Source organism: Vombatus ursinus, unplaced genomic scaffold (genome assembly GCF_900497805.2).
Source record: "Vombatus ursinus unplaced genomic scaffold, bare-nosed wombat genome assembly UNPS02013931.1, whole genome shotgun sequence".
NCBI classification, from domain to species: Eukaryota; Metazoa; Chordata; class Mammalia; order Diprotodontia; family Vombatidae; genus Vombatus; species Vombatus ursinus.
Window position 1 is genome coordinate 2,235,416 of NW_020953709.1, and position 20,159 is coordinate 2,255,574.

At 44.3% G+C, this 20,159-nt stretch overlaps 1 protein-coding gene across 2 annotated transcripts; it reads right to left on the bottom strand.

Annotated features, from left to right (window-relative positions):
* Nucleotides 1-391: 391 nt before the first annotated feature.
* On the bottom strand, nucleotides 392-18,207 carry MS4A1 (membrane spanning 4-domains A1). 2 transcript variants are annotated; one of them, XM_027858851.1, is made up of 7 exons: nucleotides 18,045-18,205; nucleotides 13,200-13,377; nucleotides 11,264-11,386; nucleotides 9,750-9,806; nucleotides 6,445-6,681; nucleotides 3,187-3,288; nucleotides 392-1,143 (listed from the first exon to the last, which is right to left on the bottom strand). In XM_027858851.1, exons 2-7 carry the CDS (start codon nucleotides 13,359-13,361, stop codon nucleotides 958-960), a joined length of 867 nt encoding a protein of 288 aa, XP_027714652.1. In that variant the 5' UTR covers nucleotides 13,362-13,377; nucleotides 18,045-18,205; the 3' UTR covers nucleotides 392-957. The 2 variants fall into 2 exon arrangements, with proteins under 2 accessions (XP_027714652.1, XP_027714653.1); XM_027858852.1 differs by lacking the exon at nucleotides 11,264-11,386 and having other exon boundaries at nucleotides 18,045-18,207.
* Between the last annotated feature and the right edge of the window lie 1,952 nt (nucleotides 18,208-20,159).

Below are 20,159 nucleotides of genomic sequence, written 5' to 3' on the forward strand. Positions count from 1 at the left end.
GGTACATTCGTTTTGTCTGCGTAGAAACATTTCAGCATCATGTTATCTTTTACTTCATCTATATCTGGTTTGCTTAAGAATCTATCTCCTACCCATAGGTGAGAAAGATATATGATCTGCTTCTCTTCTATTTTTGAAGTATTTTTAAAGTGATGTGATCTTTAAAGGGGGAGCTAGGTGACACAGTGGATAGAGCACTGGGCTTAGAGTTCAAATTTGGCCTCAGACACTTAGTAGCAGTGTGACACTAAGCAAGTCATTTCACCTCTATTTGCCCTAGTTTCTCAACTGTAAAATGAGGACATACTGGAGAAGGAAGTGGAACCCCTCCAGTATCTTTGCCAAGAAAATTCCAAATGGGGTCATAAAGAGTTGGACATGACTGAAACCATTGAACAGCAACAATGATCTTTACTATTAAGGTCTCATCCATTTAGAATGTATTGTGCAAGACCCCAGGAAATGTGACCAAGAGCAGGAGTTCACAGAAAAAGCTAACAGGCCAATCCTTCCAGCTCTTCCTTGGAAGCAACCTTGATGTGACAAATTGCTTGTGCAGTGAATGGGAGAAATGTGAGGAGTGGGACAGAGGCAGCCCTTTTCTCTTCCCATTAGGGAAGTGGGAGAAAATTGAGCTTTTTCATGTAAATAAGAACCTCTATCCCAGGTAAAGGCAATCCTAGCATCACTGAATCTCAGAGCTGAAATGGACTTCAGAAGTCTTGGCCAATGTGGACCTAAACAGAAATCAGCTTTAGTGGGATAAATGTTCAAAAAGCTTATTCTCTAGCTGTTGCCTTTCTTTAAGTAAGGCACAAAGGCAGATTTTTCTACCTATAGGGAAATGGAGAAGGATTTGAGTTCCTCCATACAAACTCGGAAGCTGGAGGGAGGCGCAGGGAGTGGCACAGATGTGGAGGAGAGTGGCAGGGAGAGAGGGGGAGCCAAGCAGCCCACTCAGGGGGAGCCTGAGTCATCCTCTGGAGGTGAGCTTTCCTGGGGGGGATCTGGGAAGTGTGCCTCTTTCTCTTCTTCTTGAGCAGGGAGAGTTTCCATTTCTTCCTCATCCTTTGGTTGGGAGGGCTCCACAGTTAGCTGGACTACCTGCTCCTTCCTTTCTTCTGCAGATAGGAGAAGCACACCCTGCGACAGAAAGCCAGATTACTTTTCTTGTCCTTTAACCCTCAGCACTTCCTAGTTCTTTGTCATGTCCGTAGTTTCTACATCTTTAATTTAATGGATTATAGGACCATAGATTTAGAGCAAAAAGAGAGTAAAGGGGCCATTAAGTTTAATCCCCTCATTTTACAGAGGAGGAAACTGAGACCCAGAGAGGGTAGGTGACTTAGCATAGTAAGTGGCACACCTTTGTTAGTTCTTCTTACACTGTCCATGACTGTGTCCTGTTATCCTACAGGGCCAGGCCTGTTCCTTGTGCCCATCTTTCTGAACATGCATAAAGTCAAGCTATACCGAAAGTTATCGGGCAAGTGCCGGATTCACTGATTCATTGACTCTGGGAAGGAGCAGGCATCTCAGAGGTGATTTAGTCCAGTGAGGACTTGAACAATAATCCCCTTTCCAGAATTTGGTGAAATGGAAGGGGCTCAGAACTGGGCATCAGGAGACCTGCACTTTCATCTCTCTGCTGCTCGTAATTTGCTCTGTGACTTTGGGCAAACTATTTCTTAGCCTCGACCTGTCATGTCTGAAATGAAGGCTCAAAGGAAACCAGCCCCAAAGCACTCTTTTTAAATGGCCTACTCCATGATATGGGCATGAAGCAGAACAGAATTTTAAAAAACGATGCATTTATTATGTACCTACTGTGTGTATAGCATTGTGCTAGGAGGTAGAAGGTTTAGATAGGACACAGTCCTTACCTTCACTTTAGTAGAATTCAGCATATATGTTTTTTTAATTTAAATCTTATCTTCTTGTCTCAACACTTTTTCCGTCATCTGTCATTTCTGTCATCTGCTGTTCATCTCCTTGTATCCCTTAACTCCATAGAAGGCCATAGTGTCCTTTCACCCTTTCAGAAAACCTTTAGGAGGTTGTGTTGAGGGGAAAGGGTACAGGGAGCTTTAGGCATACAGGATTCGTCCTCTTCTGTGTAATTATTGGCATAGTTAATTCTAGATTAGGAGTTTCAAGGGATTTTAGAGATCATTAGGGTTCAGTCCACTCATTTTACAAAGGAGGAAACTGAAGCCAGGGTGTGCACAGTAAGTGCTTAAATGCTTGCTGATGTAATTGACAAACCCAGAGAAATGTAAATAACATTACTGAGGTAGCAGACTCAGGATTTGAACCCAGGCTTCTGACTCCACTATCTTGGGTGTGGCAGGGGGAAGTAAGTAGGGGTAAGTGAGTTTGGGTGGGGTGGGAGTGTAAGTGGGGCTTTTCTTAGAAGGAATCATCATTTGTCAAATTTGTTTTTGTTTATGAGGCATTGGGTGTAAGCTCAAGTTGATTGCTAATTAAACTAAGTATCTGGTGTTATAGCTAAGACAGATTGAAGCTAATGCTCCCTGGTATCAAGTCAATGTTTATATTGTAAGGTTATGCTACTGCATGTTTGGGGAGAAAGAATGGTGGGAAAGTGTAATTCGACAGGATAAATCTATTCATATGGAAAGGATTGCTGTCAGCGTAGAGAATGGCAGTCAGTCAGGTCATGGAATCAGGCATGAGGGTCCCAGCAGCCAGCGTACAATACAGAATCATTCTGGTTGTTTCCTAGCCTGTCTTCCTCTAAAGACATTTTGGGACGATCCTTTTTTTTAAAGGCCATATGCAAGAATTAGTTGACTGGGGCTTAGGCTGCTGACATTACTTCTTGGTTTCCTGGGTACAAAGCAGCCATGTATAGTTCCAGGCACTCTTTGTGATGCTTGACTGATGGACCACTATGGGCAACTCAGGCAAGGGTGCTTTGTTCACCTGTATCAACTTAGTATATCCTTAATGCCATATCCTTATTGAGTATCCTTCTCCTGCTGTGGCTAAGTGAATTTCTCCTTTTTGTTAACTGTTGAATGTTTCATTTTGTACCAGTATTGATCATAAACTACCAAAGGATAAGTCTGAGTCAGGCCTAGCCTTGATAGAGGAAGACCATGAATGGATCATGGTTCTGTAGCTAATAGGTCATGAAATCTTTGGGGTCAGGGCAATACTCACTGTTTGGGTACCAGAGCAGAGAGTTTTCCATTCATCCTCTGCAATGCACGCTACCAGGAGGTTCTGGAGAAAAGTGAAAATCAGCATGATGGCCAAAATTCCCTATAGAATGTCCAGAGAAGGAAGAGTGAGAAAATAATTGGATTTGAGTTTAAGGAGACCTCATAAATCGATCATTTAGACTAGAGCCTAGGTCAGAATCAGAGATAGAATCTTAGAGGCCATCCAATCCAACCCCTATATTTTACAGATGAGGAAACTGAGGCCCAGTTTCAATTAAAAAATGGTAGATATATCATAAGATTGGAAAACAATGTTCCAGTTTTCAAGAGAAAAAACAAGAGGAGAATCTTCAAACTTCAGGCCAGTGAGCTTACCTTAAGTCTGGGGAAAATTCTAGAATGAACCATTAAAGAGGTAGGATGTCTAGAGAGGGAAATGATAATTACAAAGAGCGGGTGTTGCTTCATCAAGAATAGGTCATGTAGGGCTAACCTAATTTCCTTTTTTTGGACAGGATTACTGAACTAACCCATGAATAATGATTCAGCTTACCTGGATTTTAGCATAGCTTTTGATAAAGTATCTCTTGCTATTTTTGTGGAGAAGATGGAAAACTAGGGATTAGATGAAAAAAATTAGATGGATTTAGAACTGGTTAGATGGTTGGACTCAAAGAGTGATTGTTAATGGCTCAATATCAATGTGGCTTTAGGTCTGCAGTGGAGAGCTCAGGGGATCTGTGCTGTTTAACATCTTTATCAGTCACTTGGATAAAGACCCAGATGGCACGCTTGCTAAATTTGCAGATTACATCTAATTTGAAGAGGTAAGTATCATACTGTAGGACAGATTAATAATCCAAAAGGATCATGACAATTCAGAGCATTGGGTAGAACCTAGGAAGATGGAATCCAGTAGGGATAAGAGTAAAGCATTGTACTTGAGCACAAAAAAAATCAATTTTTTTTGTGCAAATAAAGTACAAGACGAGTCAGTATGCATTTTAAGTACCTACTATGTTCCAGCCCCTGTGCTAAGTGTTGGGAATACAAAGAAAGGCAAAAAACTGGCTATATCCTAGAGGAGCTTCCAGTCTAATGATTGTGATGGGGGGTGGCGGGGGGGGGGAGAGATGGGTAGACAGTAGTTGTTTGGAAAAAGACTTGAAGGTTTTCGTGTACTGAAAGCACAGCGTGAATCAGCAGAGTGGAGTGGCAGCCCAAAAAGCTAACATGATCTTGGGCTGCATTAAGAGATGCAGAGCTACCAGGAAGAGCCCGTGGCCTGCCTTTACCTGATCTCATCTGGAACGTTTGTCTAGTTCGGGATGTTACAGCTCAAGAAGACCATTGAAGTGTTTGAGAGTATCCAGAGGAAAGCCAGGCTAGGAAGGGCTTTGAGTCCATATCATATAAAGATTGGTTGAAGGTACTAGGGGTGTTTAGCCTGGAGAAGATCAGACTCAGGTGGGACATGAGACGTCTTTTTGAGGATTTGAAAGGTTATCATTGGTTGGAGAGATTTGACTTGTTCTCTTTGGCTCCATAGGACAAAGCCAGGAGCAATGGGTAGAGATTTGCAAAGTGGCTAATTTAGGGTAGATGTTGGCAAACCTTAACAATGAGGACTGCCCAAAGTGGATGGGCAGCCTTAGGAAACAGTGGGATCCCCTTCTCAGAGGCCTTCATGTAGAAGCTAGATGACCACTTGTTTTTGTTGTAGTGGGATTGGTGTTTGTCCTTTGTTGTCGAAGAGATCCGTGACGTCAGGAAGGTGATGCCATGACTTGCAAGTGAATTGGATTTAAGTGAGGGAGGGCTGTGCATAGTCGCCAGCCTCATTTTCACCTCTGTAACCATCTGGGTCCAGTGGCCAGATGTAGATCAGGACAACTTTGTAGTGGGAACTGTTTTCGCATGTAGACTGCATCATATATGTACTACTGCTGAAGTCCCTTCTAATTCAGTGAGTCTGTGAAAGGTAAGACAACTTGCCCCAAATCCCATAGCTAGTGAATGTCAGAATTAAGAGTGGGGCCCATGACTTTTTGTGCCAAATCCTGTGGTCTTTTCATTGCATGATGTCTCCTGGTTCACAGGCACCTAAAGGTGCTGAATGGGTGAGATAGATTGTAGGATCCAGTCTGTGTCTATATCTGTATTTGAATCTCTATATCTGTATCTATTTGCACCTGTCTATATCTATAGAGTGAGTCTTTGAAAAGATGTATGGCTGAGGGGAGAGCCGGTGTGTTATTGAATGTGTGGAAAGAGCATTGGACATAGAGTCAGGAGAGACCTCAGCTATGACACTTAGGAGCTGTGTGACCCCAAGAAGCCTCTTGATTGCTTTGAGATTCATTTTCCTCATCTGAAATGGGCAAAGTAATAATTATACTGTTCACCCTTGTAGATGAGAAAAAGCTAGAGAAACGGGGCCTGGAATTATTGAAGTATTATCAACTTCCCACTGACAGGGAAATAAATGGCTCACTCATCATCTAATATCTCACTTTTGGAACACTCCCTGAGACAGAGAGCTTCATGTGCAACCGTGATGCATTTTCATGGAATTCATGAAAGAGAAATAGAATGCCTTTCTCTTCAGTCACACAGTCCCCACTCAAATGCAACCTGCAGCGAAAGCCTCCTGCTTCACCTCCCTGCTGCTAGCTCCTCCCCTCTCTAATCTAGCCTCTACCCAGCTGCCAAATTGATTCCCACAGAGCAGAGGTATGAGCCAGGTACTGCTTTGCTCAAAGAGCTTCAGTGAGCCCCTGTTGTCTCCAGGATACAATGGGAACTCCTTGCCAATCTGGCTCCTGCCTGTCTCTCCGGGGTTACTTTGTATTATTCCCCATCATGTTCCACTCTAGCTGGAATCCTTGCGGTTCCTTATATATAGCATTCTACTCCCACCTCTTCCATCTTCCCTCTCCCATGTCTGGAGGGCCTTCCTGCCTCACTTTGGCTCTCTTAAAATCCCAGTCTCCCTTCAGGGCCACGTCTTTTCCTAGTTGCCCAGGTTACTAGTGCTCTTATCACCACCACTGAAATTACTTTGTCTCTATTTTGTCTGGATGTTACATTTACTTATCTGTGTGCATCCTATGTTGCCTGTCCCCCCACTTTTCACATCCTCCTTTGAATGTAAGCTTCCTGAGGGCAGGGACTGTTTTTGTGTTTCTTTGTTTCTATATCTTTATCCCAGTGTGTCTGCACATAGTAGTTGAATTAAGGCCCAGGAGGAACTTACCAAGAAGAGAGGCTTCACAGTGAGACAGTACTGCTGCATGTCAGTGCTTTGCCCAGGTGGGTCATTTTGCTCACAGCTGAATATGTTGACATTTAGTTTGGCCGTTTGAACAAGATTCAGACTTGGCAGTTTTAGAAAATGAGAAACAGTGAGATTAAATATGTCCATGATTAGAAGAATCATCCCGGAGATGGAAGAGAACAGGCTTATTGCATTCATTCCTAGCCTCGTGTTGACCTGGAATAGAGACATAATGGGTCATGCTTGTTTTTGGCTCTTTATTGCTCCTGGACTAGTAGAATCTGATGATTGGATGGTACATTCACAAGTTGTTGATTCTTGTCTCTGCCTGAAGGGAAGCCATGTTTAAACTCCTCCCTTTGGCATTCAAGGTCCTCTGCAACTTGCCATCATCCTACCTTTCCATTCTTAACTACTATTACACCTTTCTACCTGTGTTAGTCTCCAGTTACACTACACTGCCCTTCTCAACACAGACACATCTTGAATTCTTCATCTTTTCTCAGTTTGTTCCCAGTGCCCAGAACGTCCTTCTGTCCCCTTCTCCCTTGTTGAATTTCACCTGTCCTCTAAACCAACTTAAATGTCATCTCTTCCTGAAAGCTCTCCTTGGTTTCCCCTAGAAACTAACAGCTTGTTCCCATTAGACTTCATATAACATTTTGTCCCATGTCTCTGATACGCTTATCATGTAACATCATGTGTATTTTAGTTATTGCTGAGAGGCAGTGTGGTATAATAGTTAGAGAGTTGGCCTTGGCATTGGGAAGCCCTAGGTTCAAATCCTGACTCTCGTACATAAATGGACAAATCATAGAACCTTTCAGTGCCGCAGGTAACTCTCTAAGGCCATAAATTACCAATGAGTGGCTGGTCTGCATTGTTGGAAAGATTTTCTACATTGGCAGATTTTCCTACAAATGAAAGCATAGATGCCACCTCTACCTTTAAAAGGAATAGAAAAGAAAAAGTCATTTGTATTGGGATCTGGTCCCATACTAGATTGTGAGCTGCTTGAGGGTAGGCATTTACATAAAGTAGGTTTTTAATATTTTATTGTTGTATTCAGTAACACCTGCATTTCAAGTTTGCATAGGAAGACTCCTCACCCAGTTGCTTGGCAGATGAATGCATGGCTCTAAGTAGAATAGTCATAATTTCCTTAAAGGTGGGGCCCATCTCTTATTTCTGCTTTATATCCCGTTGCTGAGCAGGTGCTGGGGCTTAGGGATATGTGTTTATTGGATTAAATTGAATTGAAGGAAGCACTTCCTCCACCTTGAGGTGGCAAACACAGGTCGGGGCGGGAGTGAGTAGAGAGGCAGAAGGTGGCATTCCAAGTATGTAGCATTGCACGGAAGCCAGAAAGAGAAGGGATCATATTTGAATTGCCTACTTCATGGGGCTATTATTTATCTTAAAGTGCTGTGTAAATGAGATGTATTACTAATATTGTTATTAATTGCTAGCATTTATACACATTTTCAAGGTTTGTAAAGCATTTTATGTGTGTTTTATTATTTTGATTCTTACAACAATCTTGGGAGATATCCTCATTTTACTGATAAGAAGCTGAGGCTGAAGGAGGGGGTAAGTGACTTGCCCAGGATCCCACAGCTGGTAAATGTCTGTGAAGGGATATGAATTCAGGTCTTCCAGTACTCTATCCACTGTGCTATCTTGTTGCTTTAATATTATTATCAGACCAGAAGAGTCAGAAAAAAAGCGATTGTGTTACATGGCACAAGATAACAATCACATAAAATGGGTGGCATCTCAGAGAGCAGCTGGCATCTATCTCACGGAACTGTTAGGAGGATGATGACAGAAGATAAAAAGCACCTTGAGAAAACTCAGAGGTGCTATCCACGCAGAAGGGACTAATCTCAGCACAGAACTATCTGGCCACTGGGGCAGATAAATGATGGCGGCCACCTTATGGGGAGTGAGGCTTTTGGGGATGGGCAGAGAGGGTGGTTTGTTTTTATAAAGGCTAGAATATATTTCTGTCACATTCTTCGACATTTACAGTTGTTAATTAGTTGGTTGATTGATTTTGCAATGTAGAGTTTTCTCAGTCCCATCTTTCATGACACCTGTGTACTCTAGTGTGCAAAGGTTCTGGCTCACCTAAGTGGAGGAAGCACTGGGTCAATGAAATCCCAAGTCTTTTGAAGTGGCCTGTAAGAAGAGCTTCCCAGACCTCTGTGGCTCTCTGTGAGGCCATTAGGTGCTTTGTTCCTGGGTACCACAGTCCTTATGACCCATTTAGCTAGAATGAAGCAATCAGCATTTATTAAGTGCCTACTGTGTGCATGTTGGGGACACAAATACCATGAATGAGAGAAATAATCCCTATACCCCAGGAGCTTAATCAGGGAAAATAGGAAGCTACTAGAAATCTGCTTCCCCTTCCAGTGAAGCTTGCCCTGGGTAGGCTTGTTGCCCCAGTTACCAGGTTTCCTAGTTGCATATCTGCAGGTGGGGGCCATTTCTACTTGCCCTACTCTTTCATCCTCTCTAGAAGGCAGTCCAGAGGAGGGGAAAGGGCAGGGTTTTCCCATTTCTTATTTAGAAGACAAGCTAGCAATTTCCAGACTCTAAGACAAAGATGCTTAACCATTTTTGGGTGTCCTCAATGTCTGGCAGGCAGTCTGGTAAAGACCATGGATCCTTTCTTAGAAAAATGGTTTTCATTGCATCAAATTACCAAGGAAACCAATTATATTGAAGTACAGTGATCAGTGTATTTAAAAAAAAAGTATACAGACCAAAGGTTAAGAACTCCTGCTAAGAAGAGACTCATACTGTGTTTCTTTTTCTTTTTTTTTTTAAGGCAACTGAGGTTAAGTGACTTGCCCAGGGTCACACAGCTAGTAAGTATCAAGTATTTGGTCTGAGGCTGGATTTGAACTCAGGTCCTCCTGACTTCAGGGCCGGTGCTCTATCTACTGCACTACCTAGCTGCCCCTCATACTGTGTTTCCCAGGCAGTTCTCCTGGCCCCACCACCTTAGCTTGTTATTCCAGAAATGCAGTACTTACTTTGGGAAGCTTCTTGATCGCACTGGGGTTTGCTCGTTAGGGACTATCTTAGCGATTCTAATGCCCTAAATAAGGCCGCTCTCAGAATATCCAGCAGTATCATTCCATTCCACTGTTTATGCCCTGAGGAATCTGGTTCATACAAATTATATAACTGCCACCAAATTATCAACAGCTAGCCCTTGGAGATTCTCTCTCAATTCCTAAGCCTTCCGAAGAGAGGGAAAATCTGTTACTTGCCAGGCAACTTCTGGAAGTTTTCTCAGCTGCCACCAAGAATGATCCCGAGGTGATGTACTGTGATTGGAAAAAAAGAGGCCATGATTATTCACCATCTTTTCAGAAAGCAGTCCACAGTCGTCTATACACATACTAAAGCCGGATGGATCCATGGGGTGAGGACAGGGGAGGAGTCAAGGCAGACACCAAAGGTGCCATAAAGCCTTGCATCTGGACTGTTTTGATTCCTACATCTTCCCCACTTCCCTGCCCCCCCCATTTAATTTTTTCCATTCCCTATTTCTTGGAAGATCAAGTATAAACTTCTCTATTTGGCGTGCAAACCCCTTCAAAACCTGGCCTCAGTCTACCTTTCCAGCCTTATTACATATTCTTTCCTTTCACATATTCTGTGGCAGAGTGTCAGACTCAGGTTTGTAGGCAGCCCAAACCAGATTAAAATCTAATTGGAAAGTATTTAAGAAAATAAACAAAAATACCAAACAACATCGATAATATTAATTTATGGTTTTCGAAGTGATCATGCAGCTGCAGGGATCCATTTCTATTTGAGTTTTACCCCACTGCTAGGCAGCACAGTGCACAGAGTGCCAGGCCTGGAATCAGGAAGACTTATCTTCAAATCCTGCACTTATTAGCTGTGTGACTTTGGTCAAGTCACTTCACCCTGTCTGCCTCAGTTTCCTCATCTGTCAGATGAGCTGGGAAAGGAAATGGCAAATCACTCCAGTATGTTTGACAAGAAAACCCCGATGGGTTCACAAAGAGTTGGACACAACTGAAATTCCTCAGCAACAACAATTTAGCTTGGTTGCTGGCGTGGTAGTAGGAACTTAATAAGTGATTTCACGGTGTCTGGCACACAGTAGGTGCCAAATAAACACTTGCTGATTTGAGTTAGGAAGGTAACTAGGAGAGAGCATTGCCACAGATGCTAAGAGATATCAGTACCTAGGGGGTGATGGTCAGCAGAGTCCAAATATGCAGAGAGGTGAAGGAGAATAGTAGGGGGGAAGGCCAGTGTTTTGAACTGCTGTAACCTTTGGGAACACCGTCAGAATCCACACTATAAGAGCCTGAGAAATGAATGAGCTCCGGGGAGGTGGAGGCAGTGAAGGGAGGTTGGGCCGTACTTTGTCTGTTTGTGTCCTTGCCAGTTTCCTTTCGTCATCTTCCTCTCTTCAAAATGGGTCATAATGGTTGTCAGGGATGTTATAGAGGGCATTCATGGTCAGGAGAGGGTAGACTAGATGTCTCTGAAGTTCCGTCCAGTGCCAATTCTAAAATTCTGTAATTAATGGAGGCCTACCGTCTTTGTTTTCATGCATTTTTAACGAACAGGCCGGCCTGATGTTGTTGTTATTGTTACTGTTTATTGTTTTAGTCATAGCAGCCTCTTTCCTGTCTGGACTTTTCTCTCTGAATTGTAGATTCAATCAGGTGAATTCTCATGGTAATATCCAGAGCTATGTCTCCATCACCCAATGACCTTTATTATTATTATCATTACTTACGATAATGCCTCCCCAGAAAGGGTACCACACTGCCACACAGATGGCGGCATATGTGCCCACGGGCACCATCAGCAGAATCCCCCCCAGTCCAAAGTGGAACAGGCCAATCATGATCTGGACAGCCTACAGTGTGAGAGAATGAGGTGATGAAAAGGGAACAAAAGTGGTACCCATCCATCCATTCATTCATTCATTCATTCATTCATTCATTCATTCATTTGGCATTCACAAACCATCTATTAAGAAGTGCCTACTGTGTGCAAGAGAGGCAGCATAGCCTACTGGATAGCCTTGAAACTAAGAAGCCCTGGTTTCAAGTCTCACCCCTGACACATACTGGCTGTGGGGTCCTGAGCTAGTCGCTTACTTCTTAGTCCTTCAGGCAGCTCTTTAGGACTGAACATTGCAGAGGGTTTGTTGCCTGGTATTAGGAAGTTTCCTTATCTGGAAATTCTCACGGGGCAGCAGGGATGCAGAGCTCAGTTCCCCCAGCTAGAGGAGACACAGAGTTTAGCTAAGGTAAGGTCCCTGGCCTCAGGAAACTGACTGTCTGGGGAGAGATCATTCCTTCTCTATTTATTCTGTATCGACTTAAATGTGCCCTTGTCACCCCTACCTGAATGTGTGTTCCTTGGGAGAAGAGGTTGTCTTTCCCTGGATGTGCCTGGCTCAGTGCCTGGTACAAAGCAGGTACTCGATAAAGGCTTGTTAATTCATTGGTTGATGGATCAGAGAATCATAGATTTAGATCAGGAAACAGCCATAGACGTAATCTTGTCCACCTCTCCCTGGTTTTAGAGATGAGGAGACTGAGGCCCAGAGACTTCAAGTGACAGGCAGTAGAGTTTTGGACAGGACAAAAGCATGAGTAACTGTGATTATGTGTATTTAAATCATGCCTTTATTAGAGTCTTACAAATTAAGGTCTGAGGTTTAAGCATCGTTCAAGAAATATTTATGCATTAGTGCATACGATGCATAAGGCCCTGGGTTACCTGCAAAAACAAGGGAGTGGTTCCTGACTGGGACAATCATGGCAGGCTTCCTGCTAGAGGTGATTCTTGAGTGAGGCTTAGCAAAGGAAGCATTAGCCACCTATAGGTGTCAGGACCTTGCCAGGCTTGAGCAGCTGTAGAGTAGGGCTACCAGAAGAATGGAGCAGTTATTAAGCACCTGCAGTTTTATGTGCAGGTCACTGCTGCTGTGGCCAATGAGGATCATTTAAGTTCAGTTCCACAGACATTTATTAGTTGAAGGAACTGGGAGTCTTTAGATGAGAAGGGAGAATACTCAGGGGGCACAAAATAGCCATCTTTCAAGTCTTTGAAGAAGAGGAATGAGACTTGGTCTGCTTGGCCCCTGAGGGCAGAACCAGGAACAAATGAGAAGAAGGTACAGAGAGGCAGATTTCAGTTTGACATAAGGAAAACTTCATCATAATCAGAGCTGTCCCAAATTGAATGTGGTCCATGAATAGGACACTCTCAACTCAGACACAGGAAGACCTGTATTCACATCCCAGCTCAAACACTTACTGGCTGTGGGAGCTTGGGCCAGCCTCTTAAATTTCCCGTGCCTCAGTTTCCTCCTCTGTAAAAAGAGTGTTGGCAGTATGGCAGAGGGCATTCTTGGGCAGGCACTGGTTGTCCTAAATGGACTCTAAGGTCCCTTCTGGACTCCTGTGGCTTAGAGTTCTTATTAAAAAAACAAACAAAAACAAACTAAAAAACCTCTTTCCTGGTTATCAGTCTGGTGGAACATACAACCTGCATTGATATGGGGTGAAGGTGTGAGGGGGCCATCATCTCCTGCCCTTGTGGCCCAGAGGAGGGGCTTCTACGCTGCCTCTCTGACAACACCTAAAAGATATGAGCCTTGATGGTCATGCTTTGCCTGAGAAAATGGCTGCATTTTTAGAGGGAGTGCACAGACTTACCCCAAGAGCTTTGGATTCTCTCCTGAAGAAACTTTGCAAGGTGGGACTTTGTAACAGGGACCCTCTCCTGAGGACCGTCTTTTGGCCTGGCTGTGTGGTGCTGGGGCCCTTTATGGAATCAGCCGGGAAAGTTCCGTTGACTGAATTTCTTGGGGTCGTCATTTTGTTCTCAGAGGTCCTGTAAGAAGGAGTGAGACGAGTTGAAGGAGCTTCAGCTTTGGATGGTGCTCTGGGTCCTCTGTCTCATGTGCAGATCCTCCGTGCCACCCGCTAGCCACTCGTTGCTGTCCTCCCTAACCCTTCCCTCCTGCCTGCCATTCTGGCTGTGGCTCCCTCTAGGCTGAAGACCATCTGAGGGCAGGACTGGCCACTAAACATGCATCAGCAGAGTGAGAGGTGGTAGGTTCAAATCTCACTCGTTGATGCTCTTCACTTCAGTAAAATGTTGACCTCTGAAGTTCCTTCTGCCTCGGGCTCTGTGGTCCTCCAAAGGGACAGGAACAGTGCACCCATCAAAGGGAGGTGACCGCTCAGAACCATAGACTCTTAGAGGTACAGCTGGAAGGGACCTCAGAAGCCTCTAGTCAGTCAGTTCGTGGGCGATTATTAAGTGCCTAATGTGTGGCAAGCACTGGGGATACGAAAAGAGGCCTTCAGGAGCTCACGGCCACATTTTATAGATCAGGCTGTTGAGGCCCAGGGAGGGAAAGGGACTCGCCAGTTTGCGCATAAGTATCACAGGTAGGGCTTGAAGCCAGGCGCCCTGACTAGAGTCTGTGAAGGGAAAACAGCTTCTCTGAAGCCCTCTGCTGTGTCTTCTCTTGGGCCTGGCTTTTCTTGATTCAGTTTCCTCTGCCTGAACTGATGGTACCTTGATTATCTCTTCCTGAAATACTGCTCATCAAGTTTATTTATCTCATCCTAAATAAAATCAGTGGGACAGCTAGGTGGCACAATGGATAGAGTGCTGGGCCCAGAGTTGGGAACACCTGAGTTCAAATTTGGCGCAGACACTCACTAGCTGTGTGACCCTGTGCAAATCACTTGACCCTGTTTGCCTCAGTTTCCTCATCTCTAAAACAAGCTAGAGAAGGAAATGATAAACCATTCCAGTATCTTTGCCAAGAAAACACCAAATGAGGTCATGAAGAGTCAGACATAAGTAAAAACGACTGAACAACAACAAAAATAAAATCAAAGTTCTTATTGTAGCTCCAGGGCAGCTCCCTCAGCTGTCTGCTGGATGGAGGAGAAAAATGCCTTCCTAATTAGAGCTGTGTGCACATGGAATGTGCTGTTTTGTAAGGTAGTGAGTTCTTCAGTGGAAGTATTCAAGTGAAAGGTGAGTAATCCCTTGTTCAGAGGTGTCATAGAGGGGATTTTTGTTCGGTTTGGGGTTGGGCCAGATGATCTTTGAAGTCTTCGGCTGAGATTCTGCCCTTCCATTATGTGACCTGCAACTTCTCTCATCTCATATATTCTCTCTGAATCTGCCTGCTCAGGATTGGTTCTCAGGGCATGTCATTTCAGGGTTCTGCCTCATCCTTCGCATGTGGGGAGACCACCTAATATCTGGAGGGAGGCTGGGGAATGAAATGTGCATGGAAGGCAGCCCAAGTGAAGCTGCAGCCCCAGAAACCTCCCCCTTCCCCTTCTTATACTCAGATACCCTTAGATTGGCCAGTATGGAATGGTATGTCTGGGGGAAGGACCTTCCCAGGGTGCTTATTTAGCCTCCCTCAGTTTCCTTTCAGCATTCTCTTAATGTCACCAGAAAAGAAAACACCAGAGAAAGGGTTTTAAAAACTGCTCCTGTCATTCACTAGCTGGGCAAGTCTCTTCATCTCTATCAGCTTTGATTTCCTCCAGAGAGCCCCAGCTCCATTTTATAAACTAGCAGATCGCTTCTGCCCAGTGACATGGTTGTATCAGTATGACTTTTTTTTTAATGCTAAAAAATTGTGCTTCCTAAAGTGAACCTTTATTCCAGGGGTTCCTAACTTGAGGTCTGCAGACTTCTAAGGTATCCATGGATAAATTCATGAGGACCATAAACTTGGATGGAAAATAATGACATCTTTATTTTTAGTAACCTCTCACTGAAGGTTTGCATTTCTTTCAGTTATGATCTTAAAAAACTCATTATTCTGAGAAAGGATCCATATGCTTCCCCATAATCCCGAAGGGAACCATGGCCCCCAAAAGGTGAAGAACCTATGCTTTATATCGAGCCCTTTTAAGGAAAGCACAAAAAGCCAAGCCACATGCTTCCAGCAAAACAGCGGGACAAAGTCCTGTGGAGCGGGGATTGTGGGTAAAAACAGGGCCGTAGGAGCAGACGAGCGCAGCACTCCAAGGTCGCCCAGGCAGCCCGCTCTTCTAAGGAGGGATGGCATGTGTCCACATGCAGCAAATGGAGGCTGCTGGATTTGAGCCCATGGCCTCAGTTTACAGGCCCGTGCTGTGTGGTTGGTTCCATCCCCCCAGGCTACGAAGGCACCTGCTCCAAGCCTTAGGTGCTTTCCTATTCTTGTGAGAAGCAAATGAGATGATGAATGGAAAGGGCTGTGTTGTAGGCAGGGCAGCTATCCAGAGCGCCCCCTCCTGATCGGCAGAGGACAGTGAGGCCTCACACCTTATCGCGCTTAATGAATGCCTGTTGAGTGAATGAACGTGGGAGGAGGCCGACCCCTCCATATACACGGCTCCTCCCTCGATCCCCCCTGCTCTGGGTATTCAATAGAAATAAGCTACACAACGCCCGATAAGTATTGTTGGTGGGATGGTCGGAGCTACCAGGACAACTTGCCCCGTGTGGAATTATATCACACAGATCTAGTATCTTTGTGCTGAGAGGTAGATGCATTTCCGCAGCAGGCAGGCCCTAATAGTCTGATGTCAGGCTACAAGAGGTGCCTGTTCCATAGCTCCCTCTGTCGCTATCCCTTTAATTTCCCTTGGGGTGGTCCTGCTCTGTTCTTGGCCTAAATAGGGAAGGCTTGCCATCTTACAGAAGGTGATGTTTGTGGCTATGCTAGGTGGTCGCTTTGTGAGAACAGTGGGGGTGCAGTGGGCCTGACTTCAAGTCTGCTCTGTGTAACCTTATGCAGGTCACTTCCTTGTGTGTAAAACCAAGATGTTGGACCAGATGACCTGGGGGATCCTTAACATCCCTGACATTTTTACAACCAAGCCTAGTGCTGGTGCCCTCCCTCTTGAAAGAGCTCCACCCTGTTCCACCTCAGGCAGAGCCTGGCTTCTGTTTTCCAAGGAGGATCTTCCTCTGTTAATCCTCATTAAGAGGTGAACAGTCAAACTTTACTCCTGTGGAGAGTAACATTTTAATGGAACCCCAAACCTCCCTAGGCATCAGATTCATCCGTCAAGTGAAGGAGTTGAACTGAGCCCCTTCCAGTTCTACGGTTATAATCCTGTGATACTATGAAATGATATTAGAAGAATAACACATTTGGGGGCTGGGGCCTTCCCTTTGTCACACTAAAATTCACATAGCCCTATGAAGTCTCTTTGATCTAAGACAAGATTGAAGGAAATAATAACAGTTTATATTTATATAGTGCTCTGTTTGGTATTCTAAGACCTCCATAGCCTGGTCCCCTCCTCCCTTTCTAGTCTTCTTACACTTCACTCTTCTTGTGTTCTCTTTGATCCAGTGACCCTGACTTTCTAGCTGTCCCTTGAACAAGACCCTCCATCTTCAGACCCTAGGAACTTTTACCAGTGTCTCCCGTGCTTGGAATGTTCTTCCTCCTCACCTTGGCCTTATGACTTTTCAGGCTTCCTTCAAGTCTTAACTAAAATCCTGCCATTGACAAGAAGCCTTCCCAGTCCTCGTTACTCTCATTTCCATTCCTCTGAATTTATGCAGTCTTTATTTTGGTGGTAAATAGTTTTTCCATGTTCTCTCTGAATTAAACTGTGAGCTTACTTATGAGTGGGGACTGTTCTTTTTTGTTTTTGCCTTTCATCGTATCCCCCTATGCTCAGCCTAGGCACAGTGCCTGGCACACAATAGGTACTTCACGCTTGCTGACTGTCTGCTTTAGAGTTTACTAGGTGCTTTTCCCCACACCAGTTTTATTATCTTGATTTTAACAGTCAGTAAACTAATGCTCTGAGTGGTCCAAGGTCCCCCAGTGATGTGGATGTGAATGGTGCCCGAAGGGCTAAAAGAATATTGAAGATTGTTTTTATAGTACCTTGGGAGGCCTCTCCTGAGCTTGGGTCCTAAAGTCTCCTCCCCTTATTCTGAGATACCATAAAACTTCTCCTTATCCTGGACCATAAAATTCCTTATCTCTCTCATCCTGAATCATAAAATTTCCTCTCTCTTCCTTATCCTGAGTCCCCTGTCTTGTCATTCGTCTTCTTCATCTTGTGTCATGACAGCTCCCCCTTATCTTATAAGCAGCCATCTTCCTGATTCTGCCTTATAAAAACAAGCCCCTGTCCCTCTGTAAATTGATAATCCTTCTTCCAGGGATAGCCCCCTGCTTTTGCGGCAATAAAGCTCCCCTTGGTTGAGAAAGTCGTCCAAGTGAATTTTTTCACACTTGAACCGCTCTCCTAAATCTGAACCTCAACGCCAGAGAATAAGCGTGGCATCTTTGCTATAGCTCTCAGTCTCCCTGGGCCAATGTAGAGCTTTCTGTCACCTCCCAATTGCTCTTACTCTATTCTCACTTGTCGGAGGAGAACAGTGGAAAGGTCTGCCACTCAGGTGATGGAGATATTTATACCTTAGCCCATACTGAATCTGCTGGGCCACACTAACTCTCTCATTCCATACTTTTAGATGGCGTTAACGGGGATAAGGCCACCTACCTGTTGGGTCCTGTTGGGGTCGTCCAATTGATGGGGTCAGAGCAACCTGAGAAAGGAACCTTTAGTCAGCCAGCCTTCTGTAGGTAGGTGTGAAGGCAAATGGGGGAGGCCTTGGCTAGACTAGGCTGAACCCAAGCAGGTGACAGGAAATACCTAGCTACAGACCCCTTCATCCCATGCCCTGCGATCACCAACCACCCCAGAAGATGCTGCAAATGGAAACATCCTAAAACATCTTAGTTTCACTTCCTGAAAGGGATTCCCTGGGGGACCCTGGGGAACTGTGCTAGGCCTGAATTAGAAGATCTTTGAAGTCCCCACCCAGGGGGCAGGTGTAGAATGAGGGCTCTGAAGGGTGAAAGGACTTGTGGGAATCCCCAGCAATTTGGTAATGGCTTCTGTAGGATGCCACCTTTACCTTTCGTTTTATTTTATTTTTAATTTTTTTTTGTGAGGCAATTGGGGTTAAGTGTTACACAGCTAGTAAGTGTTATGTGTCTGAGGCCATATTTGAACTCAGGTCCTCCTGACTCCAGGGCCGGTGCTCTATCCACTACACTTTCACCTTTTATTTCATTTTGGTGGGGGACTGGGGAGGAAGTATCTCTGCAGTTAGGATCCAAGGGGAGTATGTATTGGAGCTCTCTTTAGAAATTTGTTACAAATCTGGACTCATTTTTTTTTTGTTTTGTTGATTGTCCAGACTTTAGAAAGTGTTGGAGAAAATGTGAATAATGCACATTTAACTCAAAGGTCTTGCTTGCAATTCCCCCAGATAGCATGTTGTTAAACATTTATTAGCACACTCCTGTCAAAGGATCTTCAGACCCACAAAGGTTTTTCATTATTAGAAAAAAAAAGATTAGTGTATGACTCGTTCTGCTTTTCTTCCTTGGGTTTCACATAACGAGCAATCTTGTATCTCCATGTTCTTACCTTTCAGGAGGGTAGAGTCATTCAGTTCAGTTCAACAAGCATTTGATTAAGAATCATGTGAGGACCAGAGATTTTTATTTTAACCAGCCTTATGAGTTCACTGGAATAGGGAACTTCCAGTGAGGACATTGCTTTTATGCATGTGTGTGTGTGTGTGTGTGTGTGTGCGTGTGCGCGTGCGCTCCATGTCTTGGGCCTGCACTTAACTCTCTGCTCTGAGGGCTGGGATCATGTCTTCTCAAAACTTCCCCAGTTCCTACTTTTCATGGGACGTTACGTGGTGCAGACTGATAAAGATGCAATCAGTGAACTCCTTTATGCTCCGCTTCCCACATTTAATGGTATCTCAGGCATAATGATTTCCATATCAGTAAGCCACTGATCAATATGTATGATATGTTATAAATAATATAGTTAATTTATTAACTGTGGTGTAATAATTTAGTAGTGTCTTAAATTTAGTGTACGTATACTATATTCAGTGCTCATAGTGAGATGTCACATTCCAGTCACTCTCTGGACAATTTTAGGCTTCAGTCAAGTTAAACATAATAGACATTTACTAGTCAAGTATTGATTATGATTTATTTGTTCATAAAGCACTTTACTAAATGCAAATAACTTTGCTGGGTGGTCAGGCTATAAAAACAGAAACAACTCAGCCCTGCCCTCCAGGAGTTTGCATCTGGTGAGTGGGGGTAGGTGGCAATGGTTTGGTGATTTAGAAATATGGCCTGTACCCAGGTAAGTAAATATAAGGAATGCAGTGAAATTTGATGGAGGGGTTGCTTGCAATTGGGAATATTAGGAAAGCTTCCAGCAGGAAAAGGCACCAGCTGAGGCTCTAGTGTCCTATGTGCATGTGTGCACGTGTGCATATGTGTATGTGTGTGTGTATGTGTGTGTGTGTGTGTGTGTGTGTGTGTGTGTGTGGTTGAGACCCCTGGAAAATGGCTCCCATGGGTGGAAAACCTTGGGATTACATTAGGCTGCCACTGGAGAAAGCCCAGGGAGCCCCTAAAGAAGACCAAGATTTAGAGAGGTAAGACAGAGGAAGAAGTAAATTCCAGTTGATGCAAATGCACTGAGGTAGGAGGAGGAATGTTGATTTCTGGGTAACTGCAGCCAGTTCAGTTTGGTTAGATCAAGCAGGGCCTTTGAGTGAACGAGGTGAAGTTC